This window comes from Esox lucius, chromosome 20 (genome assembly GCF_011004845.1).
Source record: "Esox lucius isolate fEsoLuc1 chromosome 20, fEsoLuc1.pri, whole genome shotgun sequence".
Classification (NCBI taxonomy): Eukaryota; Metazoa; Chordata; class Actinopteri; order Esociformes; family Esocidae; genus Esox; species Esox lucius.
The window spans coordinates 18,331,323-18,346,088 of NC_047588.1; the positions used below are offsets into that span (position 1 = coordinate 18,331,323).

At 46.2% G+C, this 14,766-nt stretch overlaps 1 protein-coding gene across 3 annotated transcripts; it reads right to left on the reverse strand.

The window, feature by feature from the left end:
• Positions 1-50: 50 nt before the first annotated feature.
• On the reverse strand, positions 51-8,871 carry tbrg4 (transforming growth factor beta regulator 4). 3 transcript variants are annotated; one of them, XM_010896981.3, is made up of 11 exons: positions 8,768-8,871; positions 7,716-8,207; positions 7,271-7,594; positions 6,454-6,628; positions 6,198-6,355; positions 5,457-5,567; positions 4,683-4,827; positions 4,311-4,562; positions 4,100-4,211; positions 3,902-4,016; positions 51-555 (listed from the first exon to the last, which is right to left on the reverse strand). In XM_010896981.3, the coding sequence occupies exons 2-11, from the start codon at positions 8,130-8,132 to the stop codon at positions 454-456; spliced, it is 1,911 nt and encodes a 636-aa protein (XP_010895283.2). In that variant the 5' UTR covers positions 8,133-8,207; positions 8,768-8,871; the 3' UTR covers positions 51-453. The 3 variants fall into 3 exon arrangements, with proteins under 3 accessions (XP_010895283.2, XP_010895284.2, XP_010895285.2); XM_010896982.4 differs by having other exon boundaries at positions 8,727-8,809; XM_010896983.5 differs by lacking the exon at positions 8,768-8,871 and adding an exon at positions 8,594-8,702.
• Between the last annotated feature and the right edge of the window lie 5,895 nt (positions 8,872-14,766).

A 14,766-nucleotide genomic window follows, 5' to 3' on the forward strand; every position in this document is an offset into this window, starting at 1 on the left:
ACATACTAGTATTGTTGGCAACCTGAAAAAAAATGTATAGAACATGTAGCAACATGACGGCGTAAAATCATTTATTAATTATAACAACACTCATTGATAATTAAATTATGCAATCTATTGTGATACAGCTTTATTGGCATTAATTATACAATGCCGCACTCTATTCTGAGTGTTACTTACAAATACATCTCCTTAGCAACAGAGGTCTTTCTGCCCTTCTTTTCTGCTGAAGGGCCCACACACTGTCTCCATGGAAACAAGGAAAGCCCCACACATCGTCAGGGCAACCAAAGAGAATGCAACAAAGTCAGAGATTTTCCATCTCGTTTTAGACTGGGTATATGAGTGTGTGTTGAACAGAGCTGTTTGAGATCAGAGTGGTTCTGGTGAGCAGGCCCTGCAGTCTTGGCTTTCTTCTGTCCAGTCTGGTTAAGTTTCACTGTTTGGCCCAGTTCATTTAGCCATGTCCTCCGCAATGGCCTTCCCCATCTTATCCTTCACATATGCCAACTTCTGCCAATCAGATTTCAGCTCTAGCCACTCATAGTATGGCACCTGGGAAGCACAAAAGGTAGAAATATTTCCACCGTCAATTAAACACTTTACTTTGCAATACTATATCTGACATGGGATAAGTAGTGTTCATACAAATAAAAGGAAATATACACTGCTCAATAAAATTAAGGAAACCTGTAATCATCACAGTATAACACCAAGTCAATGGAGAGGCGACAGAAAGACAACCCCCCAAAAGGGAATGGTTTTGCAGGTGGTGGCTAGGGGCAATTGCACTCTTTATCCTCTTTATATTATTCTCTAGATTTGTATTTTGCTAGTGTCCTTGTCACTACTGGTAGCATGAGGCGGTACCTGCAGCCCATTCAGGTTGCACAGGTACTCCAGCTCCTCCAGGATGGCACATCCATAGGTGCTGTCACAAGAAGGTTTGCTGTGTCTCCCAGTAGTCTCAAGAACATGGATTTACCAGGAGATGGGCCATTACATGAGGAGAGCTGGACAGGGCTGTAGAAGGGCAACAACCCAGCAGCTCCTTTGTACAAGAAGGAACAGGAGGAGCGCTGCCAGAGCCATACAAAATGACATCCAGCGGACAGCTGGTGTGTATGTTTCTGACCAAACAGACTCCATGAGGGTGGCATGAGGGCCCAATGTCCTCAAGTGGGAGCTGCGCTCACAGCCAAGCACAGAGTAGCTCGATTGACATTTGTTAGTGAGAACCAGAATTGGCAGGTCTGCCATTGGCGCCCCATTCTCTTGACAGATGAAAGCAGGTTCACACCGAGCACATGTGACAGACGTGAGTCTGAAGGCTCCATGATGAACATTCTGCTCCCGGCAACATCATCCAGCATGACTGGTTTGGTGGTGGTTCAGTGATGGTCTGGCGAGGCATATCCTTACAGGGTCACACAGACCTCCACGAGCTAGCCAACGGTACCCTTGTCGGGAGTGCATACAGGCACGTGGGGGCCATACACACTACTGAGTCACATGAGTTGCCGTCATGAAATTCATGCAAGTTGGAAAAGCCTGAGATTGAAGTTGTCTGCTTTGATTTTCGGTGAGAGATTGAATCCAGCGCTCAGTCGTTTGGTGATTTTGGTTTCCTTTGACTGTTGTTACATCATTTTGTTCTCAACAAAATACACAATGTACAGTAAAGATTTTGATCTTTAATATATTTCCTTCATTGGGACCTGATGTGTGATTTAAGTGTCCCCTTAATTTTTTTGAGCAGTGTACTATCTCTGGACATCCATCTCATGTAAGCTTAGTGGCCTAGTTCACCCAGCATGCACCAATGCAGACCTGAGAGCCCCAGGGATAATACGATTGGCCTATATGAGAGGGAGAGTTCGGATTGGCTAATGCAATTGGCCTAAATTAGAGAAAGAACTGAGATTGGCTGAGGAGCTTGGCCTACATGACAGGTGCTGCTATTCTCCTTGTTCCTGACTGACTGACTGTCAGGCCTATTTATAACTGTCAACCTGGAGAAAGACAGGAGAATGATACAGCATTACATCAGCATTAGGTAGCTTTCTATAGCATTAAATAGGCAGCTTTAACATCAAACAGTAGACCACTAGCCAGCAGTATAGACACCATGAGGGCATATGTCCCACATACCATTCCCTACCTAATAACTAAGGAACATGCTAAGGTGATATGCTATATGAGCATCAACTGAAACTCTACTATGACACGGCGATGGGGCGACAATCATCTATCAACGATATCAGACAGCCAATCAAAAATGCTGAAAAACTTTAATTTTCAATACTTTAACTTGACTTGTACTGCCAGTCAGTTCCCTTATTCTCCTACTTTAACAAGTGCCATGTCCTTCATGTTCAGCAAAATACAACATGCAGTAGACAACTGAATGCAAGAAAACAAAGATTTTAGAAAGTGAAAATGTGTACTTGGGTATACATATTTTTCCCCCACACTCTTGCCTTTCTTGATCAACTACTGAATCCATGAATCTACGGGCCTAATGGAATTCCATTTTAAAATGCTCTTTATTTTATTCCTTGCTAAGTACATTAATGAGACAAGGAACTGTAAAACTGACTAAGCAAAGGATATTAAACTGCAGTCATAAATCACTCCTTTAAATCACTAAAATAAAACCTAAAAACATAGGGTTCGGTAAATACAGGTGCAGAAAATGTTACCATTACAGGTTAAGCTTGAACATTTGTAATATTTTGTGAAGGGTTTACCTACTGTCTGTGAGTTGCATTGGGTGAAACAACTTTCTTTACAACAGCTAAGAAAAAGATAATGTATACCCTAGGCAAGAACAACAATATCAGACCAATATTTATGCTCTTTGAGCAAGGCTTGAACATAAAGCAAACAACATATTAAAAACAAATTGTATTTAGGCTATTAAACTTACAAGATAAAAATTATGCTCTAATTAACTCTTAAGGCTTGAAGACAAATTCAGTATTTTTAGCAACTGCCTTGTTCAACTTTACTGAATCATAATTTGACCTGAAAGTGAAGAACTTCCACAAGGAAGCATTTTTCTTTCCAAATCAAGCCAAACAGTTCTTTTTTTTTTATTCTCTCTTTTGCGATTTAGCATAAAGCATGGAAAGTAGCCTAAGGGGAAAAAAAACTATCCCAACCACTTAACATACGTATTAACAAAATAATGAATAAGGCTACTTAACAACGTTTTACTACAAGAGAATACAATGCACTCTCTAAAATAATTCTATAGTGCAAGATTAGATAAATCCTACTGGTGTTTAATAATTCATCTGTTTTATATAAGGTGTAGGCTACATCATTTCTGACTGAAAGATATATATATACTGTTCACAGCTTTGTAAGTCCACTTATGTGATATTACATAAAAATATAATAATAGATAACATTATTCCCGTTGCCACTCTGTGCACACAATACATGTAATGTTTCAGCAACCTCATATTTCTTACGGGCAACACACCTTTTGTCTATTGCTTCACATTGTTACATTCAGTACATTTGGTTGGGACTAGAGGGAAATAATCTAAACCAATTCTCTGAATACACCAGATGAAACCCTGACTTCAGTCTGATTAAACCATTTTAAAAATAAATACAGTTTGTATATTGCGTTTTGAATTTACTGGGATATGTTGCCTTGGCCATAACAGGGTAGCTGTACCTTTTCATTAGTAACTGTATGTGTTTCTCTGAGTCAGTAAGCTTCAGGTACAGTAGTGTAATGGAGTAATGCAGTGTCAGCTCAGATAGAGGCCTGAACCCACATAAACTCCCACAGGAAATGAGCTTGTTTTAGGGGATACATGGCCTGAGGTAGACAGTGGTGGGATATGAATGTGGGGTTTCGGCCAGTCTCCTTTCTGCTCCATACCTCCACAAGGATGAACCCAGCCAGCTGGAGGTGCCGTCTCATCATGGTGAAACGTCCCAGCAGATCTTTACTCCTGGAGTTGTAGTTCGGAAACTCCCAGGTCAGGAACGCTAACCTGCGGAGAGAGTGGCATTTTCAGACCAGAACCCCCTAGCCGCCACCACAACCCCCCAGACCGACATACACTCACCCACCTACCTGCGCGCCCCATTAGGTAAGGGCTTAGCTCCACCACCTCCAAGCAGGTGAGGTGCTGTCAGGTTTATCAGATCAATTGGCTTACTTTCACTGTCCACCACCAGCTCACCATCTGATTGAATACAACATATTCAGACACCTGTTGTCCAGCCATTCTCAGTTTGTGCATGGGTGTGTCTGTATGTGTGTCTGTGGGTATGCACGTGTTCACCTATGGTCCAGCCGTATACAGTGTTGACCCCCGTGCGTAGAGCCTCTGCTCGGCCCCCTGCTATATTCTCCAGGGCCCCCCTCAGCCCAGTCTGTAGAGGGGAGAGGGGGGAGTCCCGGCCCAGGGAGGGTGGAAGTGACATGGCCCCTGTGGGCAGGGTGGAGGACCAAGACTCTGGGTGCTCCAACTGGAGGGTAGCAGTAATGTGTAGAAGCTTCAGGCGATAGTTCTCCACCCGGGACTGACTGCCTTCTGTAAGCAGAAAACCAGCAGAAACCACTTGATTCTGGACGGTTGAAAAAGCACAAGGCTATGAACACAGAGGCCACGACCAACACCAGTGGATCGATGTACGACTACCATCTCCTTTACCTGCGAGTTTGGTGATATGCTGTTGTTGGGTGAGGACTGTGATGTGTTGGGGTTTAGCCTGCTGTAACACACACAGAGACCACACCACATCCGTCTGGAGAAACGGCTCCAGACTCGGGAGAACGCCATCCAGGGCAGAGAGGACCTGCAAACATACACACAGATGAGAAGGAATTAGTTTATATACAGGAGTGAAGTAAGAGATATTTAATGTCCTCTGTCTGTAATACTGAAAGAATTGCTGCTGCCTAACTTGGCCAGACACAGTAATTTCAATGGGCCTTTCCTGTTTAAGTGAAGGTGTAATTGAACAAAAAAAAAAAAAAAAGATTTCAGCAATAAGGCACAGGGTGGTATATGGCCAATATACAACGGCCAAACGCTGTTCTTAGGTATGATCCATTGTGGAGTGCCTGGAAAAAGCACTTAGCCACAGTATATTGTCAAAATACCACAAACAGTGGTTTATAATAGCAATAACATCACAATTAGAGCTTAAAAAACTGATGTGATGTCATAACCTTGGAATACAGTCTTATATACCAAGGCTATCAGCCAATCAGCATTCAGGGAACATGCGTGCGTGCGATTGCATAAAATGTGTATATTCCTTTATACTGAAGGCTTTTTGTGTTTGCATGTTATTATGAATCTGGTTTGTACCTTTCATCATCAGACATGAATTTCACTCCCAGGAAATAAACCCTGTTTCAGTTCTCATTCATCCCATGAAAACGGAAGATCTATGTTAACGTAGTCAGTAAAAGAGATTGCCTTAGTGTAGAACTCCGCTCCCTTGCTGGGCTGGAAGTTGAGCCTGGCGAAAGACAGGACCAAGTTACAGAGCTGAAACGTGCTGTACTTGTGGCTGTTTGTACAGTAGTTCTGCAGAAAGAAAAAGTTTAGGTCAGTTATGTAGGAAGAAAATAAGACTGGGTAAGTGAACGTAAAATACTACAACAAATATTGCTGCTAGTTTACAGTACTTTTTTTGAACTGCTGCTATGTACAGTGTAATGTATTTTATTGCTTTATTCCCTTGCTATATATTTTTGCTGTGTGTAAATTTTTCATCTTATATCTCATTACGTATTTGCAGTGTGATATGCCACCATTCATAAGCTTATCAAACTCAAATGGATCTATAATTCTATAACTCTACCAATTGCTGCTAGTTCACACTGCTATGTATTATACTGCCATACTTGCCATATCTAAAGGTTCAATAATACTACCCAGCTTCCTGCTAGTTTTTTAACTGCTGCTAGTGTAGTGTTATGTATATTGTTGCTTTATTTTATTACTACTTTCTGTCAAGCTCTATTTTTGCTTAAATACTCTTCTTAATCTCTCACTACGTAGTTGTGGGTGCCATGTCATAAGAATGTCATTGTGCAGGATGACGGTGTGTTGTTCGATACATTTGACCAAAAACATTTGAAACTTGAAATATGAGTTAATTAAGACTATTAGGATGAGAGATGTGTTTAGGCATGTGTGAGTGTGTGTGCTGACCTCAGCAAATGCCTCAAATAGCGGTAGGTGGAGCCACTTGAGAAAGGCTAGCGATTTGCAACAGCGAGTGACATCGGCAGGACTTATATCTTGCATTCTGGGTAACAACTCTGCTGCTAATCGCTGGAAGATCTGGGAGTGGTGGAAATTCAACTTCCCTGAGAGTTAGAGAGATGATTGATAACATATGGGCAATAACACAAGTACATTTTGACCCCTACAGTACTGATGATTTTGTGTGTGTGTGTGTTTGTACCATATGCATAGGCAATGTCCAACAGCAGAGGAGTGGTAAGGTTTGTAGAGAATTTCTGTAGAAGGTGGTAAGACAGAGCTCTGAGCAGAGGCACTGACCGCCGACCCTGAGAGGCCAGTGACAAACACACCCTGCGTATATCCTCCGCCGCAAACCCTTCAGCCAGCTCCAACGCCTAGGATAGGAACAGAGTAGAAGGGGAGATGGAGAAAAGGGTAGGCTGGGTCGACAAATCTGTTGAAGTATATTTGATTCAAACCAGCAGTCCTGCTTCATTGAAATGTAAATATCTGCCGCTAATGCAGTCGGCGCTAACGTGGGAACACCCCTTTACATTTCTACAGCCCTGTAGAGCAGCTGGTCGGCGCAAACGCGGGAACGCCCCCTTTACATTTCTACAGCCCTGTAGAGCAGCTGGTCGGCGCTAACGCGGGAACGCCCCCTTTACATTTCTACAGCCCTGTAGAGCAGCTGGTCGGCGCTAACGCGGGAACGCCCCCTTTACATTTCTACAGCCCTGTAGAGCAGCTGGTCGGCGCTAACGCGGGAACGCCCCCTTTACATTTCTACAGCCCTGTAGAGCAGCTCGTCGGCGCTAACGCGGGAACGCCCCCTTTACATTTCTACAGCCCTGTAGAGCAGCTGGTCAGCGCTAACGCGGGAACGCCCCCTTTACATTTCTACAGCCCTGTAGAGCAGCTGGTCGGCGCTAACGCGGGAACGCCCCCTTTACATTTCTACAGCCCTGTAGAGCAGCTGGTCGGCGCTACAGGTTTAGTGTGTGAAGGGTTTTGACTGGGGTGTAGGTGCTCGTTACCTTGTCCTCCAGTCTGTCCATCAGTGCAGGACTCAGGTGTCCAGTCCGGGCCATCAGGGTACTGACCGTCCTGGCATCAGCAATCTCAGTCCAGCGGAGCTCCAGCTGTTTCAGCACTACGCACATCAGCTCCACCTCCTGCGGATGATCATTCCGCCCGGCACCCCAGTCTGCAAGGAAGGCCAGCTGTTTGTAGGAGAGCCTGCGTACACGCCACAGTGCCTCCGTCTGGATGGAGCGCTGCACTGCAGCGGTGACTGGGACACCAAGGGCAGAGATGGCGCGCAGCAGAGCGACCAGAGTACCGTTCCACACTGACGCTACCTGGGGAATAACACAGGGTCAACACACACCTAAACACTCAGAAAGCATCCCCCCTTTCTCACCCTCTCCTGATCCAAACTGTTCCCACCCCCTACCATATTCCTACTGTGCCGTCTCTTACCTGTGAATTGACAGTAGCCAATATATCCAGCAGTCTGGGGTCATTCAGCAGCTCAGATTGCTCAGTTCTAGCCCCGACTTTATCTCCCACAGCCAACCGGACAAGCTGAACCAAAGCCTTAGCTGCCTGATTGGCATTTCCTCTTTGTGCCGCCCACGCCTCCAGAACCCCCTGTGGGGACTGGGCCCTCTCTAAGAGCTCATCGAGCTGGGTGCGTTTGGGCTCTACGGAGTACTCCTCTTTGACCAGCCTCCTACCCTCACACAGCCATCTCCCCAGCGGCTGCTGCCAGGCCGTGGCCTGCAATGGCTCTGTCGGACCAGCTGCAAGGGCAGGCAGGCGTACAGCAGTGGCAGAGGCCTGGGATGAGGCCCTTGGGATGAGACGGGCACATCGGCCCAGGATACGGCAGGTCATGAAGGAATGGAGAGTGAAGCAGGGAACCACAGAGACCTATTCACAACACAGCAGCCAGAGTCAGCATGCCAACACCTGAGCAAAGTGGATAGCAAAAGGGAAAGAGAAAAATATAATTCATTCAACAGAGTCAATGCAACTATAACAAAGCATAGCTGGCAATCCTAGTTATTTTAAGATACCTCAACAAACGATAAGTCAGGGTTATGAAGTGAATAAAGTTAAAAGAAAAACACTGCCAGAAAACAAATTAGATAGCGCTGTGGGAGATTGTAGCTAGCAGATTGTAGCTAACATAGGCATTTAACGATTGCATACATTTGGACCTTTACATTTAATGTTTTACCAACGTTAATATATTTGAATGACTAAGTAGCGGGACGAAGCTAGGCAGACTGAACTGAATAAACGTTACAAAAAATATTTCGTTCCAGAAACGGAGTTGGGAAGCGTATTCTGACCTTGCCGATTACAGTCAGTATTGCCTGGGTAGGTGCCTTTCCATACTAGTTACGAAATGCACAGAGTGGCAACATTCCCTACATTCACCGGCATAATACACCTGTATAGGGTTTGGTGGATACATATACATACATTCAAAATCTTCAATCTTCGACAGCTCTTTCCTAACCTACCTTGATAAATGAAAGCTGGGGAAGATACAGCCGACATTCACATGGAACTGTCAGAAACAGTCGCAAGAAATTGACGTCATCCATTTTACGGACAGCGACCTACAGCGACCGAGAGCGGTATGTCAATTGCAGTCACGAAACAGCAATAGTGTGAATGCTCGGCAACTCCACCCAAGTATGGCCCCAAAAGGTATTTCATAGATTGTTGTGGTAATTATGGAACGCAGTTTGGGTCTTTACTTAAAATAGAATAAAAAGTAAAAAAGAGAGGAAATGGAGTGGCAGTGTTATCTTCGGGTATCCAGGTTCAGACCGGTTCAGACTCATTTCTATAATGCATTGTATGTAGTCAATTGTAAGTCACAAGAAAGCTAAAATATTTCTATTTCACTATAGTTATGGTAGCTTCAGAAAATATTCATAGTGCCCCTCACTTTTTCCACATTATTTTGTATTATCGACTCTATAATTTATAGAATTTGTATTTTATTACATTTCTATTTCGCGTCAATCTACCTATATCACCCCATAATAACAAAGCGAAAACACGTTTTTAACATCTGTAGAAATGTACTGAAAATAAAAACTCCTGAAATATTATAGATATTTAACATCTGTAGAAATGTACAGAAAATAAAAACTCCTGAAATATTATAGATATATATATGTATTTACTAAAGTATTCACACCATTTATTTAGTACTTTGCAGATATGCCTTTGGCAACAAACACAGCATTGAGATTTCTGGGGTATGCCTCCACTAGCTTTTCACTCCTGGCTTATGCAGTTTCTCACAATTGTACTTGCAGATCCTCTCAATCGCTGTCATATTGTATCTCCCCAGAGATACTCAGTCAGGTTCAAGTTCATGGTTTGGCTGGGACACTCAAGGATATTCACAGACTTGAACTAAAGTCACTTCAGTGTTGTCTTGACTGTGTGCTTCTGGTCGATGTTGTGCTGAATATTTTTTTTTTCCCAAGTCCGGTGTTCTCTGGATCAGGTTTTCTTAAAGAACCTCGCTGTACTTTGCTATTCCTCATCACAAGTACATTTTGGAGGCATACAAACAGTTCTTTGTACTTCATGGTTTTAGTTTTTGCTCTGACATGCATTGTGCAAGTCTTATTGACACGTGTGTGCCTTCCTAAATCCTGTCCAATCCATTGAATTTAATATTTCATTTTGTACACATACCATGTTTTGAAATCAGACATAATCAGATGTTTGTCTCTTATAATTAGGCTCACCTATGCATGCCCTTGTGTAAAATTGTGGAAGCTCCAAAATAACGTGGTGCCTTTTTGGAATGCCACTTCCCTCATGGAGGCTGCATCCCTGCAAACCCCCTGTAAGGAGCCACTGGAGGGTGTAATTTGCCCCTATATCCTCTATCATGTTCAGTCCCTCAGGTTTGGGTCACTTGTGCAAATGGTGGAGGTCCAGTCATGAACCTGGAAATGAAGATCATGAACACGCAGATGAAGGGCTAGAGTGTGGACTGGAATTAGTCCTTTTGGGATTTAGCAAAACAGACGCACACCATTTCTGACACACTGCCAGAGCATGCCACTAGGGTGCAGTAACAGACCGGACATAGCAGAGATTTATATACAGAGAACATTATTTGTAGTTGTTTATATTCGGCAATACACGTTCATCTGCTCAGAAGTCATTAGTGCCTGACAGATGCATCATTACCTCACTCATAAGCAACTTAATTGACATGTTGTAACTGGACCATAAATGAGCAGTCCATGTCTGAAACTAACAAATATTGCTAAGTTAAAGCAGTTGTGCATGGAAAAGAGGGCAAGAATTTTTAAACAATGTTATGAGTGATGGATCACCAACTACAGAATGCGTTTTTACAGTCATTGCTGCTAAAAGTGTTTATAGCAGCATACCATCTATACCATACCATCTTCTTCCGCTTATCCGGGTCGCGGGGGCAGCAGTCTAAGCAGGGATGCCCAGACTTCCCTCTCCCCAGACACTTCCTCTAGCTCTTCCGGGGGGACACCGAGGCGTTCCCAGGCCAGCCGGGAGACATAGTCCCTCCAGCGTGTCCTAGGTCTTCCCCGGGGTCTCCTCCCGGTGGGACGGGACCGGAACACCTTCCCAGGAAGGCGTTCCGGAGGCATCCGAAAAAGATGCCCAAGCCACCTCAGCTGACCCCTCTCGATGTGGAGGAGCAGCGGCTCTACTCTGAGCTCCTCCCGGGTGACCGAGCTTCTCACCCTATCTCTAAGGGATCGCCCGGCCACCCTGCGGAGAAAGCTCATTTCGGCCGCCTGTATCCGGGATCTTGTCCTTTCGGTCATGACCCAAAGCTCATGACCATAGGTGAGAGTAGGAACGTAGATTGACTGGTAAATCGAGAGCTTCGCCTTGCGGCTCAGCTCTTTCTTCACCACGACAGACCGATACATCGACTGCATTACTGCAGAAGCTGCACCGATCCGTCTGTCAATCTCCCGTTCCATCCTTCCCTCACTCGTGAACAAGACCCCTAGATACTTAAACTCCTCCACTTGAGGCAGGCACTCTCCACCAACCTGAAGCGGGCAAGCCACCCTTTTCCGACTGAGGACCATGGCCTCGGATTTGGAGGTACTGATTTTCATCCCCACCGCTTCACACTCGGCTGCAAACCGTCCCAGCGCATGCTGAAGGTCCTGGTTAGAAGGGGCCAACACGACAACATCATCTGCAAAAAGCAGAGACGAAATTGTGTGGTCCCCAAACCTGACACCCTCCGGCCCCTGGCTGCGCCTAGAAATTCTGTCCATAAAAATTACGAACAGAACCGGTGACAAAGGGCAGCCCTGCCGGAGTCCAACATGCACTGGGAACAAGTCTGACTTACTGCCGGCAATGCGGACCAAGCTCCTGCTTCGGTTGTACAGGGACCTGACAGCCCTTAGCAAAGGACCCAGGACCCCATATTCCCCAAGCACCCTCCACAAGATGCCGCGAGGGACACAGTCGAATGCCTTCTCCAAATCCACAAAACACATGTGGATTGGTTGGGCAAACTCCCATGAACCCTCCAACACCCCGTAGAGGGTATAGAGCTGGTCCAGTGTTCCACGGCCCGGACGAAAACCACACTGTTCCTCCTGAATCCGAGGTTCTACTATCGGCCGTATTCTCCTCTCCAGTACCCTGGCATAGACTTTCCCGGGGAGGCTGAGAAGTGTGATCCCCCTATAGTTGGAACACACCCTCCGGTCCCCCTTCTTAAAAAGAGGGACCACCACCCCGGTCTGCCATCCCAGAGGCACTGTCCCCGACCGCCACGCGATGTTGCACAGGCGTGTCAACCAAGACAGCCCCACAACATCCAGAGACTTGAGGTACTCAGGGCGGATCTCATCCACCCCCGGTGCCTTGCCACCGAGGAGTTTCTTGACCACCTCAGTGACTTCAGCCCGGGTGATGGACGAGTCCACCTCTGAGCCCTCATCCTCTGCTTCCTCAATGGAAGAAGTGACAGCGGGATTGAGGAGATCCTCGAAGTATTCCTTCCACCGCCCGACGACATCCTCAGTTGAGGTCAACAGCTGCCCACCTCTACTGTAAACAGCGTTGGTAGGGCACTGTTTCCCTCTCCTGAGGCGCCGGATGGTTTGCCAGAATCTCTTCGAGGCCAGCCGATAGTCCTTCTCCATGGCCCCACCGAACTCCTCCCAGGCCCGAGTTTTTGCCTCCACAACCACCCGGGCTGCAGCCCGCTTGGCCTGTCGGTACCCGTCAGCTGCGTCAGGAGTCCCACAAGCCAACCAGGCCTGATAGGACTCCTTCTTCAGCTTGACGGCATCCCTTACTTCCGGTGTCCACCACCGGGTTCGGGGATTGCCGCCTCGACAGGCACCGGAGACCTTACGTCCACAGCTCCGAGCAGACGCTTCGACAATGGCGGTGGAGAACATGGTCCACTCGGACTCAATATCTCCAACCTCCCTCGGGATCCAGTCGAAGCTCTGCCGGAGGTGGGAGTTAAAGATCTCTCTGACAGGAGACTCGGCCAGACGTTCCCAGCAGACCCTTACAGTACGCTTGGGCCTGCCGAGTCTGTCCAGCTTTCTCCCCCGCCATCGGATCCAACTCACCACCAGGTGGTGATCAGTTGACAGCTCCGCCCCTCTCTTCACCCGAGTGTCCAAGACATACGGCCGCAGGTCAGATGAGACGACAACAAAGTCGATCATCGACCTGCGGCCTAGGGTGTCCTGGTGCCACGTGCACTGATGGACACCCTTATGCTTGAACATGGTGTTCGTTATGGACAAACTGTGACTAGCACAGAAGTCCAATAACTGAACACCACTCGGGTTCAGATCAGGGGGGCCGTTCCTCCCAATCACGCCCCTCCAGGTGTCACTGTCGCTGCCCACGTGGGCATTGAAGTCCCCCAGTAGAACAATAGAGTCCCCAGTCTGAGCACTTTCCAGCACCCCTCCCAGAGACTCCAAGAAGGTTGGGTACTCTGCACTGCCGTTCGGCCCGTAGGCACAAACAACAGTGAGAGACCTATCCCTGACCCGTAGGCGCAGGGAAACGACCCTCTCGTTCACCGGGGTAAACTCCAACACATGGCGGCAGAGCTGGGGAGCTATAAGCAAACCCACACCAGCCCGCCGCCTCTCACCATGGGCAACTCCAGAATGGTGAAGAGTCCATCCTCTCTCAAGGAGTGTGGTTCCAGAGCCCAAGCCGTGCGTAGAGGTGATCCCGACTACCTCTAATCGGAACCTCTCAACCTCACGCACTAGCTCAGGCTCCTTCCCCGCCAGCGAGGTGACATTCCACGTCCCTAGAGCTAGTTTCCGTGTCCAGAGATCGGGTTGTCTAGGCCCCTGCCTTCGACTGCCGCCCGATCCTCTTCGCACCGGCCCCTTATGGTCCCTCCTGTGGGTGACTGCTAAAAACACTTGTGTGAGGGGGCAATTACTTTTCACACAGGGCAATGGGTGTTGCCTACATGTATTTATTAAATACATTACATAAATAAATACATTACATAAACAGCATTATATGTCCTTTTACTCAGTGTGTGACATTTAATTTTGTCCTCATGGTTCCCTTAGCTCCAGAAGCTGCAGGTGACTGGGTTGAGGATAGAACAATGCCTGAGGTAGAGGGTGACAGGATGCTGCCTCCAGTCCCCTATCAAGCAAGGACAACAAGAGCAAGGGAGGGAGAAGGAAGAAATCATGAAGGAGAGAGCTGTTGGAAAAAGAACAGCCCACCCGGTGGGGCTTACAATTTAATATGAGACTGTCAAACAGACTCTTATTCAAAAGCAGACACATTGTTTGGGGTTGAACGAAGTTCAGATCTTTGCTGAAACCTAGATAGCATTGGTAGAGTTGTGTCTGTTTTGTTTGTTAAGTGTGTGAAAAACATTCACAAGTACATAAAACTGAGAGGGTTGGAGAGTAACTGTAGTCTTTAGATTTTCACAAAACAAACAAGGAGTAAGAATACTGGGACAAATAATTATTGTACAGTCTGTTATGACGAGGAGGAAGACCAAGAGGAAAAGAGCAAGCTGACCATGGAGGCATGGCGGGGAAAGTAGCTGCATGACCAAAATGAGCTGCCATGGTGGGTGGTGCCCAGGGCTGGCTCCAGTTTGTGAGGTGAGTGTGTTGTGCCAGGGCTAATTCAAAGTCTGGAACAAACTGGCTGAGAGAAAACCCTGGTGTCTCTGTAGGAGGGTAAACTAAATGTTTTACAAATTGTCAGTTGCAATTGTGTCTACATTTTATACAGAACTGTGATTATACTCATTTGTGTTTGAATCATTCATTATTTAAGATACAAATGAACAATGATTTGATGTCAATTCAGATTAAATTTTTATATAATGTGAATTGGCTACACTCTTACAGGAAGCTGATTCCCAACTAAAGTTGAATTAAAGGAAGGATTTAATTAAAGGCAAATCAATTTAGACATAAAACAAGATGTTTTATTAATCTGTCAAATC